At 38.4% G+C, this 16,370-nt stretch overlaps 1 protein-coding gene across 1 annotated transcript in view; it reads left to right on the plus strand.

Annotated features, from left to right (window-relative positions):
- TCERG1L (transcription elongation regulator 1 like) overlaps window positions 1-16,370 on the plus strand; it is a 228,077-nt gene that overhangs the window by 155,811 nt on the left and 55,896 nt on the right. The window contains 2 exon segments of the mRNA XM_074959139.1: window positions 6,633-6,727; window positions 9,725-9,813. Of these exon segments, the coding sequence (XP_074815240.1) occupies window positions 6,633-6,727; window positions 9,725-9,813 (184 nt within the window).

Here is a 16,370-nt window from a genome sequence, read left to right on the forward strand (position 1 = left end):
AGTCACTGTTCCCATGAAACTTGTGGGCCCAGGTTTGAGACCCATGGGTCATGACACGTATTTTATTGTGATTGCTTATGACTGTTTCCTGGGAGGATTCATGTAAGTGTTCTGTTCTCACAATCTTCTGTTTTTTTGTATATGATTTGTCAGCTAAATCATGTATTGTTATATCGGTTCTCTAATTGGATGATACACGGGGCGATTTTTAAAGGAACAAAGGGGGAATAGATACCTAAGTATCTTTCATTGGCAATCTGTTACCAACGATCCCTTTAGAGATGATCTTGAAGATTCAAATACAGTTGGATATTTATATGGATATCAACAATATCCAGAATTATAATTAATGGCAACAAATTTTGGAAGGGATATTAAACTTCGTGTTTTAGGACTTAAGCCAAGATCCAACTGTTAGAGGACAGGTTGAGAAACATGTGAGAGGCAGGTCATCCCATCTCTGTCTCCTAGGGGAGGAGGGCCATCTTACATCTTCCTCTGAAGCATCTGGAGCTGGCCACTCTAAGTACCAGGATCCTGTACTAGATGGACGTTGGGTCTAATCCAGTATGGCAATTCTTATGTTCCTATGAAAATTTTGCCGAAAATCTTTAAAGAGCGAGCATGGGACCTAATTTAATTATCTTGGCTTTTGATTCTCCCATATTTAGAAGGGGAGACCTTCGGAGAGGGTAAGAAAGCAGGAGATGATTCATAGATTCTAAGGTCAGAAAGGACCATTGTGATTATCTGCCTAGTCTGCCCTTCTGTAGAACCCAGACCATAGAACTTTCACAAAATAATTCTAGAAAAACATACAATCTTACACACACACACACCCAAAAATTCTAATCTTGAATGTTACCATCCTGGATCATACTTCCCACCACCCCATTCCCATGAGTAGGACTACAGAATTCGGGGACATTTTAAAGCTTTTCAATTCCTCCTTTCCACAAGGAAAAGCATTACATTTGTCTATATATGTGGAATGTAACAACCAGGTTACTTCTGACAGAAGAAAAGAGAGAGAGACACAAAGGACTTGAAGCTATACTTATTGCTTAACATTCAACTCCCTCTTATTTCTTTCACACAAAATCATTGTGCTTTGTGAGTATGTGTGTAATCCTATCTGCAGAAGAGTGCAGTCTTCCATATCTTCCATTTAAGTATATTGCACCGGTGCCAGGATTCTGTCAGGAGTGGGAGATATTTGGGTGGAGGGAAGGTTAGGTGCCCATATATACAAAAATACAAGAGCCTTGACTGAATTTGTAGGCCTCCATTTTCTGTCACCATTCACCAATGTCAGTATCTCAGCAGAAATTTAGTAATCGTGTGTGCTCTCAGTCTTAGCTGCTTGGGATGTAGTCATGTCTTTGTGTATCTCATTTGATTTAGTTCGTGCAATTTCAGGTCTATGAACAAGATGTTGAGGATATGCTGAGTTAAGTGTTCCATCCCATATGCAACAATATTTCATATATGTACCAAGTGAATTTATTATATTTACCAATTAAATTACAACTGTGACTATTTAAACTTACTAATGCTTTCTTTCTTTCCTTTGAGCTACTCACACAAACTTATAAATATATACGATATATATAAATACATATGAATAAGAATCAAAAAGCTGTTGATCAATTTTGAAACCAGAACAGTGATCAATACTAAATAAATAAATAAAACATAAAATAGCTTCTTCCTTGGATGATCCAAGTCAGAAGCAAGAACTGGAGGAAGGGCTATTGTGATTTCCCCCTAAACTGTGAGGAAAAAACCACAATCCCCATTTTATTAGGCATCCATGTACAAAAGATTTTGCCTCACGTTTTCTTGCTTCTGATTATAATTATGTAATTAGGAGTATTTAGTTAGTTTACCTTTATAGTCATCTAGTGTCTTGACTATTCCGTCATGAAATAATTCTGTTTTCCATACAGGGATTATTTCATGACAAGAGCATCAGAGTTTGTGGAAATCCACAAAGCAAGGAGTACTTAGACATGTTATATTTTATACTAACGCTAGCCCTCAGAGAGCTATTGAATAAGTTATTCTGTGCTAGAATAGGCACAGCATCAGAGCCAATTTTGTGTGTAAAAAGCCCTGAGTACTCAGGTTAACCCACACGCCTCTGAAGTTGCAGCAAAATCAATGTCTGTTAAAGGAGTATCTACTACAAAAGGAAATTTCTCCAGCTTCTTCAGCAGGCACATTGAGAATATTTAATTTAAAAATCCCTATCAGTGGGGGAGGAATTTATGAAAGCACATTTTGTTTGTCCATTGCTTCTGCAGTTTCAGATAAAAAGGTGAACATCTGGGATTTCACTGGTAAAATACCAGGCAGAGAACTAAACCTATTGTGGTATTGAAAATAAAGAGAAAACAAACAACCAGAAGTTGGCTCTGAGACGGACACTGAAGAGAGAATCTGACTAATTGAAGGATATCATAGAGCAGAGCTAATGGACAGGAATGACTTTGTGAAACAATTCAGAAGAAATTGCAAATCTTCTTCCTTGAGAAAGATTTCAGAGGTGTTAACTCTAAACAGTGATAACATAATATCAGAGTTGAGTCTGGATTAGGTCCTCTTAGGTGCATCCTCCACATTTCTCTAAGGATGGTGAGAGTCAGCTTGGATTGTCAACGTTACTTCTCTCTAGTCCTGTTCACAAACAGGTTTTGAAGGTTTTTTTTAATCTTTTTTTTCCCAAAACATATTTTTCAATCTAATGAGAACTTTTACTACAGATTAAGGAAAAGGACAAACAATAAAAACAAAAATAAAGTCTTCAGGAGAGAGAGTTGTGAGTGGTGGGGAGAGAGAGCCCCATGACTCACTCCATTACAGTCAGCAATAGAACCAAAACACAAAAAGCATAGTCATGCATCAGTCCAGGATGCCACTCCTTAACAAGACATCTCTCTTCAATTACATATATATGCACATCACAGCCTCCTTCTCAGCATGTTTGAAGTTTCATCTACCAGAATCACTGTGGTGTTCCTTTTGATTTGGGAAACTTTCTGTATGTGAGATTAGCATGTTGAGAAATTAAATATGGTGAAACATAGTTTAGAATACTTACAGTCAAATTCATGCCAGGTGTGACTTCATTGTGTTACACTAGATATGAATCTTGCCCTTAATGCTTTGATCCAGTATTAACAGGTGTCTAGTGTAGGAAAATATATTTAGAGATTATTTGGATATGTAATAGCCACTCTGCACTCTTCCCTACTCTAATGGAGAAATCAATTGATAAATGTATTCAGTCTTCCTCCTGATTACGCATAACATTTAACAAGAGAACACCTAATCCAAATCCTTTCTGGAAAAGTGATTTCTCCATCATCCCCTATGATATATATTTTCACTTTGGTGGAGCAGTGTCAAATATTTACATGCGTCCAGCAATTTTTCTCCAGAGTGGTGTTCGCTTTTTTTAAAAAAATGTTTCTCATTCATCATGGCTTTAATACAGTCTGGGGGAAACTTCAAGCTTCTTGTTTCCTAGAAGTATGGGATGCAAGCCCTTAGATTTGGGTGAAGGGATCTGTGAGAGGCTGTTATGTCAGACAGGCTGTTCGCAGCTTTCATCTCATTTTACAATGTTAAGCAAAAGCAGTGTGAGTGAGATGAATCTAAAAATCAGGTTCTCCTACCTCTTCATTTTTGTACAAAATAATGGTTGTATTGTGATTTTGAGAAGTGTGTGCTGAGGGGAAGCACACTAGCAGTGGCTGGAGTCATTCTTCCTGTGAATAGGCAAATAGAAAGAGGAGTACTTGTGGCACCTTAGATACTAACAAATTTATTTGGGCATAAGCTTTCGTGGGCTAAAACTCACTTCATCAGATGCATGCAGTGGAAAATACAGTAGGAAGATATATATACACAGAGAACATGAAAAAATGGGTGTTGCCATGCCAACTGTAAATAGAATGCCAATGGAAAGACTTCACTGGAGAAATCATAGATAAAAGGAGAATGTGTCTGTTCCCTTACTAGGAGAGTAATGGTCAGACTGGAATTTTGTTGTGTATGCTTGTTTGTGTCACTTTGTTTTCTGTTATATGCTTGCTAACATGTTCACACTCTGGACTCTGAGTAACATCCATATTATTTGTGTGTAGTATTCTTGTATGTGGTTCTGCTTTATAATGCATGCAATAATCATACTTTATCATGAATTCTCCAATAATTATTGCAAATATACGTTTCGTAAGATACTGAACAAAAGTAAGAGAATATAGTTTGCAGATTGACAACCGTTCCTGGATTCCAAGCTAAGGTGGTTGGCAACGAGGGTGTTGGAATGCCCTTGTGGATTGCCCTCATCCCACCAAGCTGGATCTAAGATGGAAGCATCTCCTCATCTTTATGTTATAGTGTTAACAGATCTCTTTGAGAGTTCAAGTATAAGCTATTGCTTGGACTATGAACAATCTGTTAATATTAGTAAGTGACAAAACAGAAAATGGCTATCTCATTGTGAAGCAGGCTTAATATTTGCCAAGGGCTCTCAGATGCACTATAGTCCCAAAGAGTTGTAAGAAGATTCATTTCTGCATGATCCAGTTCTCCTTTTGATAATTTGTACAGGGCTGTCATGTGATCAGAGCTCTTCAGCTATGAATTCAGGAAAATATGGTAATGTTTATTTTGTATGTAAATGCTACTGCAGGAAATTTTAACTTTTATATGTTGAAACATCATCACTGCTTGGTGTGATGTAGTGGAGGATTCCAAACAGAGAAAACTTACAGCTAAATATCCCTGAACTTTGGAGATCTGAGCTTCCTGGTGTGGGGTCCATTTGATAGATTAGTAGATTTTAAGGCCAGAAAGAAGAATTAGATCATCTCTGATCTGTGTATCACAGACCCTAGAATTTCATCCCTGCATTGAACCCAGTAAGTTGTGTTTGGTTAAAGCATATCTTCCATATAGGCATCCAATCTTGATCTGAAGACACCCAAAGATTGAGAAGCCATCACTTCCTTTTGTAGTTTATTCCAGTGGTTAATCACCTTTACTGCTAAAAATTTCTAGTAAAACGTGGCAATCCTGTATCCAGATTTTGTAATACAGGGCATGAATCTCCACTCACTCACTCACACTGGGGTAATTCCAATTAAGTCAATTGAGTTTCAAAGGTTAAAGCTACTGGAAGTAAGAAGAGAATCACATCCAATAAATTGTGATTACTGAGTTCAAGTTAATGATGAAGGAATCAATAAATAGACATATCAGGGAAAGGAGAATGAGGAGAGACATTCTCTTTTAAGGATCAAAAATAGTCCAGATCTTATCTTTTCTGGAACTAAATTTGTCCATAAACAGGGTGAAATTTGTGCATGTGTGCGTAGTCCACTCTGCTACTTACCAGTGTAACTTCATTGTCTTCACTGAGTGGCAAAATAGTATTGTAGGAAAGAGCCAAAGTGTCCTATCCTCCATTTTGAACACTTTTTATCACACAAGTTAGGGGCTAATTCTCCACCCCCTGCGCTCCTTATGTTGCTGTTTGCCCCTATATAAAGTGAGTGTAAGATGTGCTATTCTGATATGGCATTATTTTACACCCAGTTTGCAGTCACTTTGCTTGGGTGTAATTGATTAATAACACAAGGTACACAGCAGTAAACAGAATGAAATCTGTAGTACTGAAGACCACACTCATTATGAACCTCCTGTCTTAAAGAACAACTTTAAGATATCCCCAAACTGATTGAATGCATCTTTATACTCCATTTATTAGACCACTTCTGTTAAGCAGCCAGACTTCAGTCAGTCCCTTAAATGTTTGCTTAAAACAGTTTTCACTGTACTGAGGAGACGAGAGCCCAACAAACTTTGGAGACAAATGAACTTCCAAAAGATTTTCCAGCTTCTTCCATGCTCTAAGCAGCTAAGGACAAATACAAGCTCTGATCATGCTTCCATAGAAGTCAAAGACCGTTTTGCCATTGACTTCCATAGGAGCAGGATGGAGACTACAGTACAATAAATAATCAGCAAGTTACAGTGTGTTTGAATGTATCACAGTAAAATGTATGAATTTATGTCAACATTTTGTAATTAATATATTCCTCTCCTTATGTGTGGGGAGAGAGTTTTGAGGTAGGTAGGAGAAGATTCAGATCTCCATGGAGTTCTCCATATTTCTTGTTCTAGAAAAAACATGCTGTCATGAATTGGATGATGTCCTAGGATGGAATTCATAAACACATAGTCAAGCCAGCCCATGAATGCTTATATTTACTATATTTTCCAGCACTACAGGCTCATTGTTCTATCCCTGACCTAGCATTTTTAGTGCACCTTCACCCCAACACCTCAAAGTGGATTCAAGCAGGTCCTGGGATGTGGCCACATACTCTTGGAAACTGAATAGATCACTTCTATCAAATACCACAATCACTCATTTTAAATAATGGAAATTTTTGTCTCACCATCCAGCTTATTCCCTAATGGGGACTCTGTCTTTACAGCTAAACTCGAAACTCCCAAGTGATAGAATATAAACTCTTGAGCCATCTCGGTGGGTAATTAGGAATATATTTATTGTGAATTTAAATATATATATATATATATATATATTTCCCTTACAGATAAAGGCAAAGAATCAAGCAGAGCCTCCTGCCCACCAACATTGATTTTGCATACCGACAGGAAAAGCAAGCCAACAGAGAATGATGAGGATAAGGTCTGTTTCTCATTATGGATTTTGTTCTCATTTTAAAAAAATTGAACTGCAGAAATCAGAGTGAGTAAAGGACTATCATATGATCTGGAGCTCTTCCTGTTTTTCTAGAGGTTTCTGTCAAATCTGTCCATTGTGGTACTTTACATATGGCCTCCTTTACGGTAGCATCTGAGTGCCTCCTAAGTATTTAAATACAGAAATAAGAATCTGTGTCTTTCTTCCTCACCAGACTACTTGTTGTTGTTTTGTTATTATTTACTTGTCTATGTTTGTGCATGAGTGAGTGGGTATAGGGTATGCCTACGTGTGAAACTCAGCTGATGGAAAACTAAAGAGAAGAATAGAGTTCCCTATAATTCTGACAGTGTTTTAGTTTCACAGACATTGTGGGAGACTTTCTTTCTATCTACTCATCCAATCTCTCACTCAGTTTTGTAACCTTGTACATTCTAAATAGTGCTGGGGAGTGAAGGAGAGGGGACATTAAGGCAGCACTTTAATAGAGACCAGCTCTTTTTGTCCCTTTATTTGCTCATTTAAATGACTTGGAGAATCAGGATCTCCAAGGCCCCAGCTATCAAGCATCTAGAGATCCCCAAACTCCAGATATGTGTGCAGAAACGTTCACAAGCCATGAGAGAGAAGTGCATGAGGACTCATTTTTAGGCCTCTACCTCTCTGTCATTGCAACACTTCCCAATTTGATATCCTCTGTGTATGTAATTAATATACTTTTACCCCTTCTTAAAGATAATTAATGAGATCATTACATAAAGATGGTAATTTTATATATATGGATTACAACTGTTAATGTTCATTAAATTTTTATCTAATGTAAGAATAGAGATTAACAGCAACACTAGCATTGTACATATGTAGTATCTGTGTAGCTTTTTTATACCCAAATTCTTTCTCAGTGGATTGTAAAGGATATGGAGAAAGTCCAGAGAAGAGCAACAAAAATGATTAAAGGTCTAGAAAACATGACTTATGAGGGAAGATTGTTTAGTGTGGAAAAGAGAGGACTGAGGGGGGACATGATAACAGTTTTCAAGTACATAAAAGGTTGTTACTAGGAGGAGGGAGAAAAAATTTCTCTCTGAGGATAGGACTAGAAGCAATGGGCTTAAATTGCAGCATGGGAGGTTTAGGTTGGACATTAGGAAAAACTTCCTAACTGTCACGGTGATTAAGCACTGGAATAAATTGCCTAGGGAGGTTGTGGAATCTCCATCATTGGAGATTTTTAAGAGCAGGTTAGACAAACACCTGTCAGGGATAGTCTAGATGATACTTAGTCCTGCCATGAGTGTGTGGGACAGGACTAGATGACCTCTCAAGGTCCCTTCCAGTCCTATGATTCTATGATGTAGGGCCTGAATCAAAGTCTTTTAAGATATGTGGAAAGACTTACTTTCCTCATGAAGACAATATGGAGATTAAACTGTTAGGGCCAAATTAGGGATACAAGTCTGTAATGAGTGTGCTGGCATGGGAGAGTCCTACCCTCATACTCAGCACCTCACCCTCCAGCACCTCCACAGTGTAGGTAACAATAATGAGTCCGCTTAGTCTCTTTGAGAACAAGAGGAGACCATTCCTGGCAGGGTTACACAACTCAAAGGTGATAGGTGTGGACAGCCTCTTCTCCTCCTCTCTTTTCTCCCTGCCCTACCAGTTTACCCCAGTAAGGCAGCGCTGCGTAGAGAGCACCCTCAACCTTTTGGAAAGGTATAGCAAGTGCCACTGTTCAGTGTGTTTCATTCTCTCCACTCCCATTTCTATTCCACTTTCCCCCAGCACCTTGGAGACATTATGCTTTATGCAATCATAATGTCTAAGTCCATCATCCCTCAGACTCTGCAGCTGATCCAGAGTGCTGCACTGGCTCTCAGAAGCATTATTGAATGCTTACAATTTGTAAAGCACTTTGAAGATTAAGAGCTCTGTCTATGTGCTTATTATTTTTTAATCATATCATCCTCTCAAGCATTGACACTGTACGGGAGCTATCATAGCATCTCCTTCCTCCATTCCATTCATTTCTTTAAGCTACTGATATAAATTGATTTTTAACGCTTAAAACACGTATTACCTGTAGCTTTCCAGACTACCTGATAAATAAAAGTTTTGGAGATTGCCTGTCTGAAATTTTCAAATAGTTAACAGGTCTACATATGCCAGACTTCCAGCCAAAGGGCAAAAATCTCAGTGCAATGGCTGGTAGCGTAAGAACTGTTGTCAGAACATACACACAGGCCAGTGGAGAATCACTCTCAACAGCATTATTCTTGAGCAAAGTAATGCAAAATTGTCTACAAATAGGTGTTATTCCTAATAATGACTGAATTATTAACTTATGCAGAGCACCCTCAACCTCCCTGATGCCTGACTTCCAGCAGTTCCAGTTGCTTACCGTGCAAACTGCCTCCTGCAACCATATGCTCTTCACTGCCAAACAAAAGTGTTTTGCTGCCAACCCAAGGCACAAGCACTAGCACTCCTTCCCTTCAAGCCTTTTCCTCACACCTGTCCAGATGTGCAAGTTTTCCTTGCCCCTGCATGTTCCTTCAGAGCATTCTGCACTTTTCGCTGGCCTTCTGGTTCCAAAACCCCACCTGATCCTGAGCTTTCTGAGTATCCCAACCCACATGGTTGGTTGGTTTCCTTCTTTCTGATGATGATGTGGCCTATCCTAGTTATGGTGAAATGCACAAAATTATACACAGTATTCTAAGTGAGTTGGTACCTGTGCTGTATATGGAAGACTCTATCTCTCAAGCTTTGCATGTATAATGTTCCAAATAGGGCAGTGTTTATATTCTTTCCAGTCTAACGTAGCTGGTTTAGAGGTAGATGGTTGTCCGTATGGCCTCCAGTGGTATAACGATGATTTAATATTCCACCTCCAGTTTAAACAGAGTTGTTTATATAATAGTAGCACTCCTAAGCATCAGTTTCACCTGCTGACTAATTTTTGTGTCTTTCTATGTCAAGGATCATCCTTTGAAACTAGTAAATGAAGATGACAGCATATCAAATGGCAACAAGCCTGTGGCATCTACTCCTGTACCAGGGTCACCATGGTAAGTATATTCAGGATGAATAATAATGAATCATCAATATCATTGTTATTGCCAAACATATATTAGTGGTCTGTTTCTTTATGAGTGCATAATAGCAACAGTAATACAATTCTGGATGTTTAACAACATTGCCCTATTTTCTTTTACAAAGTAGCATTGTAGATTTACATCACTATTCATATAGCTATACAAAATGATAGGACATAGCCATATGTACAGTCTAAGACAGCTATCAAGCATTTATAAGAAAAGTTGAGTGTGAACCTGATACCAACTCAAGCTAAGAATCAATTCTTATCTTCAGAATGTAAATGATTGTGGGGTTTTTGCTAGTTCATATCAAGTAGAGTTATATAGAACTTCAGCCTCACTAGCTTGAGCTCTGATCTTATCAGATCTCACAAATAAGGAAGGTCAGCTCTGGTTAGTGCTTGAATGACCTGAAAATAAAACTTTGGTACTGCAAGAAATACTATTGATTATTTAGGGCCTGATCATTCTCATCTCCCAGTGACTTCAGTGGGAGTTGAGGAAACTCATTGTCTTACAGGTTTGTAATAGATCTCAGGTGATATTTATGAGTAAGTTGTGTCCTGTGAGTTTGTTTTTCTGGCCAAATCCCAATTCAGGCAATCTGCCTAACTAAAACCCCTCTGTGGTCTCAACTGGACAAAGATAATTCTTCACTTTCTGTCCTGAACTCTGTGTGTGTGTGTGTGTGTGTTTTCTTTACTCCAGACATGGCTACATTTTAGTGGCAGAGAAAGTGATCCCTGTTGTTTTTCATCGGTCTGTAGAGATTTGTGGGATCTCTGGATAAAAGGTCCTATGTAAATATCTGTAATTATGATTTATTATTATATTGTGTCTTATTGCAGGTCAACATGATATATATACAGCATAATGCCATTATTAATCATGACCTATATTTAAGATTCTTGATAACCACTCCTCTCCATGACAGCTGTTACTATGTGTAAATGGTGATATCTAGGGAACCATAACCATTTAAATCCAACAGTATCATAAGCCATTTATAGCATATTCTAGTGATCTATTTTTGTACAGTAGAGTCTGTAATCAACTGGAAACCTGCAAAAGGAATTCACAGCATTCCATCATCTTTAGCAGCTTGTGCTGAATGGTGAAAGGGCCATTCAGCACATCAGTTGAAATTGCCCCTTTCTTTGGTCCTGATTTCTGATACCCTTACTCACAATGAGTAGTAATACCTTACTTTTCTAATAGTGCCATTGATTTCAATAAGACTATTTGATGAGCAAGACATTACTCATTGTGAGTAAGGGTATCACAATCTGGCCCTTTTTATTAGGTCCCACAATGACTAGCCCTATTACTGACAGTTGTCCCCTGCTTGATGTGACAATACCCAACATGCACCATGCTGATGCACTCAGATCCACCGTGAATCACACTGGAACATGGAGCATGCCTGTGTGGGGCGTCTATATGATTTACACCCTTTGGGATATAAAATAGTTCTTTAAGAACAGGTTTACAAAGCCATGCCAAATAGCTAAATACATTAACAAGTTCAACAAAAGCCTGGAATTTACCTCAACCCCTCTCCACCTGTAGGTTGGCTCCATGCTTCCGCAGGATTCCATGGTTGATCTGACATCACTAGGTGTATGCTGGGGTGTCATACTGGAGAAACCTGAGTGGGGCTGGAGGTTGTGCCTCTTAAAACAAACCAAAAGGTGAGTTTTCAATTGTTAATGTGCTGCCAGTCCCTCTTAGTCTTGTAGGGCATTCAGCACAAAGTGCCAAAGGTAATGGAATGAGCTAATTCTGAGCCCCATCCTGCACTTCTTATTCAGGCAAAACAGTTGCAAAGTAGGGTGAAGCCCTCCATTGGCTGGTCACCTGAAAAGAAGAAAAGTAAGCCACTTGTTGTGCTTTGTAAAAGCATTGATGTACATGTGTTGTAATGTGGATATTTAAAATCTATGGAATCCCATTAGTATGTTTTACATACAATGTGTTGTATTTAAAACTATTTTAAATAAATATAGTTCCTCCACATATCCATTGAAATTTACCAATTTTACAACATAAAATAAATATTTTACTTTGATTTTAAATATATGTATAATACATTTCATAGAATGAATAACAAATACATCTGAAGCATATTATTTGAAGTTAACATCCCATTACGGTGAATAATAGCAATTTGTGATTCTTGGAGCTGTTGTTGCAGGCAATCTGTACACAGACTCAGGCAGAAAACACAGTATTGGTTTACATGGGACTCACATTTGGAAGTTTATACACCTCACAACTATAAAGGCTAGAAATTTAGACCCAAATTCACCAGTCCACTCTGACTGCTTTGCACTGCTTGCACAACTAAATTTAGCTGGTGAATTAAGCTGGGTTTACACTAATTTTTTTACATCAAAGTGACTTGAAAGAGATGGAACACACTGTGAATCTCTGCTTTAAATCTTTTAGTGAAGGCTTTAGATTCTGGTGTAGAATTCTGTTTCAAGTGCTGCTGAATTCTGTGGAAAATTCAGCAGCCATGGAATCACAGAAACAGAGGATATGTTTCTTGTCTGCAAAAACAGCAGTTCAAACTGTAACTATTTATGCCTGTCTTCCTTTGTCTTCTGACAGTTAGCAATTACAAATAGCTTTGAGAGCTGTGAACTTGTTTCATCAGTCCCAGTGGGATGTTAATCATGAAGCCTAACAATAACAATTTAAAGGACAACATTAACTACTTCAGTGATGCATTACAACAGAAACAGCCCATTAATTTACTTACCCATAGATACCACAGTAGTCAGAGATGGAAAACGATTACTTAGTCACTTTACACATCCCCTGGGGCCACTTTTTTCTCTATACTATATTTATGTTTCCAGTGGTTTGTCCGGTCTATTTTTAAAGGTCCCAAGAAGTTAGGCTTCGATCCCCTCTCACTATGGATGACTTTTCCACAGCCTTCATCATTCGGAATTTTTGTCCAATTTTTTTCAGCCGGAATTTTCCCTTCCTTAATTTCATTCCATAACTCCTAGGGAGAATTTCCGATCTGAATGGAATTCTCCATGAGAAGAGGACAGAAGAAAAGGTTAGCTGCTAAGGCCCCAATCCTGCAAAGACACATACTTAACTTTATGCACAGAGTAGATCCATTGATTTCATGAGGACCATGGACAGTGCATAGAGTTCAGGAAGTGTTTTCAGGGCCTGAAATGGAAGGGGAGCAGAGAGAGAGTGAGAGAACTTCAAGGGCTAGGGACGGGGGAAGAGGGAAACAGTCGGTGGAAGTACAAGAGGCCATTGGAGAAAGAACAAGATGAAGGGGGAGAGCCAAAAGGGAAGGGACTGCTTCCACTTTTTTCTTCTCCACAGTTTGATTGACCTCTGATGGTATCAAAAGGACTGAGGTAACTTGAGCACCCAACTATTGTTTATTGCTCAGAGAAGATCATATATTAATGAGACCAGAACACTAATGTCTGACTAAAATTTAAGGACTTCAGGTCTCATAAACATTTCTTGGCCTCCACCTGATGAATAAATTCCAATAAAAAGGAGAGTTTAGAGCAGGGCAATAATTAGCCAGATTTGTTTATATGACTAAACAGTTCTCAGAAATATTAGTTAACCCTGCCTAACTACCACGTAAATACAGCATATAATATATTAAGGTTATTTTCTTATATATTTAAATGTCATTATTTTAGTTAGATAATAATTTCAGTATAAAGAACATAGCATCATCTGCACTTTCAATTTGTGATCTGTGACTGACACCAAATACCATATTTCCCCTTTTGGATAATGAAGTTTTTATTTTGCCAAAGAGGTACAGGTGATATGTAATGTGGGGGAAGGAGGTACTAATTTTAAATTAAATGTCAAATTGGGTTAGTTATGGAAAAATGAAAAGGTTTCATGAGGGACCTGCCATTTGGATCCATTTTTGCAGCTCCCTGGAGATGCTTACTTGGTCTTTCAGTCAGGTGTGGAAATGTGCCATTTCCATTTTAGCAATCGCCTTGTTTTTATTAGATAAATGCTGAGACTCCAGATGGCCTAGCAGTACACTTCAAATGGCTAATACATTATCAGCCTCAAATGTGGTCTCCCATCACCCAAAGTGACAGAAACTGTGTGTGAGATCAGAGACTTTGAACTTGTGCATGGGAGAAGTAACTATTAAATTATTAGAGAGCAGGATCAACAGCTTTTTGAAAATAGCCTTGTTCTCATCTCCTCCTGGCCAGAGATGCTGATGTGCACAATTGGCAGGGGCTGAGACTGTCCTAAATGTGTATGATGGCATGACTGTGACACTCACAGTATACTGGCTTCCTGCTTTTGAAGTACATCATGAGCTCCACGTAGCACTCCTATGGGGACAGATTCTGCAAAAGGGCTGAATGAGCTCAATTGCCATTAAAGCTAATTACAGTTGAGAGTACTCAGCATTTTGTGGGAGGCATGCACCATTTGACACTCTTGGGCCCATTATCCACAGATTTAGGTAAAGGGAGAAATGGAACCATATTATTAAATAAATCAGTTAACTGCTAATTACTCCCTTCTTCTCCCTAATGCTTGGCTTCTAAGGTGCCTGCCAGTAGGACTGTGGTATTTATGATAGTTTGGTTTTTTGTTCCTAAAGTCTTCCATCAACTCTATCCTGATCTATTGTGAGCCAAAGACTAATGCTTAATGGTACCTTTAGAGTTCTTGATCTGATTAACGGTGTCTGTGATAGAACTGAGAACTGTAGCTCTGAGACACAAAGTACCAAATGTTGTTTTCACCTAATTATTACCACATAAAAGAACAGGTCAGCCATTCTGGGATGCTATTTTCAGAGCTGAAGCATTTGTATATTATAATAATATGAAAATCATTAAAATATTTTCAGGTCCCCACTATTCATTTTAGCTCCAAAAAATACGAGGGACTTGCATCAGGGATAACTATAACTGAGAAGTCAACAGTTTTGTGTTCACTTCCAACTTTGTCTTCTACCTTGGGAATGCACATAATTTACAATGCATCCTTAATTACTTTTATCTTCTTACTTTTACCAATAGAACACTTCTTGCCTCTGTTTTCTGCACTATGAAGATATACAGTCTCCCTTTAGGCCGCTCCAAAGGTTATATATTTTTTATTACCAGGACAGGCAATCAATGGTGCTCTCTTATTATTAGTTCACAGAAAACTTCAGATTATCCAATAATAGTACTTAGCATTTATATATCACTTTTTATGTTCTCAGTCTTTTACACAGAACAGATTTCTTTTTAAGCATGTCTTTTTTATAGCTGTATTCCCCTGTGCCATTGAGAACTGCCAAGTGGTGGAGAGCTTGCATTAAAAAGCTCAGTTCTTGCCAGGTATTTCTGATTCAAGGAGGTCAGGAGCTGGCCCTTTATATGTATTTTAGAATGGCATAGTGCATATTTGTTGTATACTACTTTTCTTAAGTATTCACAAAGTACAGGCTTCAGATGCATATACTATATGTCTGTAAAAACTATACATTTAATCAAGTGCATCCGGGTTTACTTGAATATCCATCATTGTGATATTGTACCTATTATTAAAATAATAGGAGTACTTGTGGCACCTTAGAGACTAACCAATTTATTTGAGCATAAGCTTTCGTGAACTACAGCTCACTTCATCGGATGCATAAAGTGGAAAATGCATGCATCCGATGAAGTGAGCTGTAGCTCATGAAAGCTTATGCTCAAATAAATTGGTTAGTCTCTAAGGTGCCACAAGTACTCCTTTTCTTTTTGCGAATACAGACTAACACGGCTGTTACTCTGAAACCTATTAAAATAATGTTTTTCCTGTTTTAAAAAGGAAATGTAATGCAAGGAACTAAGTTAATGCAATGCTGAGGCTGACATTTAAATTGCACAAGTCAGGAATTTCTGGTTCGCATAGCAATCATGGCTTGGTCACATTGCGTATTTGATCCAAAAGCCCAATTAAATCAATCAATGGGAGGGGTTTTTTTTAATTGATTTCAGTGGACTTTGGATCAGGCTCTTTCTGTCTTTGTGGCATGGAACCCCTGGGTTTGGCTGGGATCCATGGCCGTGGAGGCCTAATGGTATCCTGGCTAGGCCTTCTACCTCAGAGGCAGCCACATGAGGTTTCTGTGGCTGCCTTCTATGCAAGGGCAAACCCTCTGAATCTATCATATCTGGGTGTTGAGTAGGCATTGACTATGCAAAACAGCTTGAGACCTCTGTGGTTCACCATCTTCACAGATACATTTTGAAAATGTGAAATGTAATCCTTTACCATGGCCTCAGTTGTTACAAGCATCATTCTTTTACCTTGTTTCTATTTTTTGTTTGTTTGTTTTTGTTTTTTCCCTGTTGGGGGGAGAGAGAGAGTGTGTGTGTGTGTGTGCCCGCGCCCGCGTACTATTCTGACCACTGATAATGACATTTTATTAGTATGGGGAGAAATTTCCTTAGTGCAGAGACCTTAAGTTGGATAGGGCTATCAGCCTGGCCAGGCTATCAGCCTGAGGTGAA

The sequence above is a fragment of the Natator depressus genome, chromosome 7 (genome assembly GCF_965152275.1).
Source record: "Natator depressus isolate rNatDep1 chromosome 7, rNatDep2.hap1, whole genome shotgun sequence".
NCBI classification, from domain to species: Eukaryota; Metazoa; Chordata; order Testudines; family Cheloniidae; genus Natator; species Natator depressus.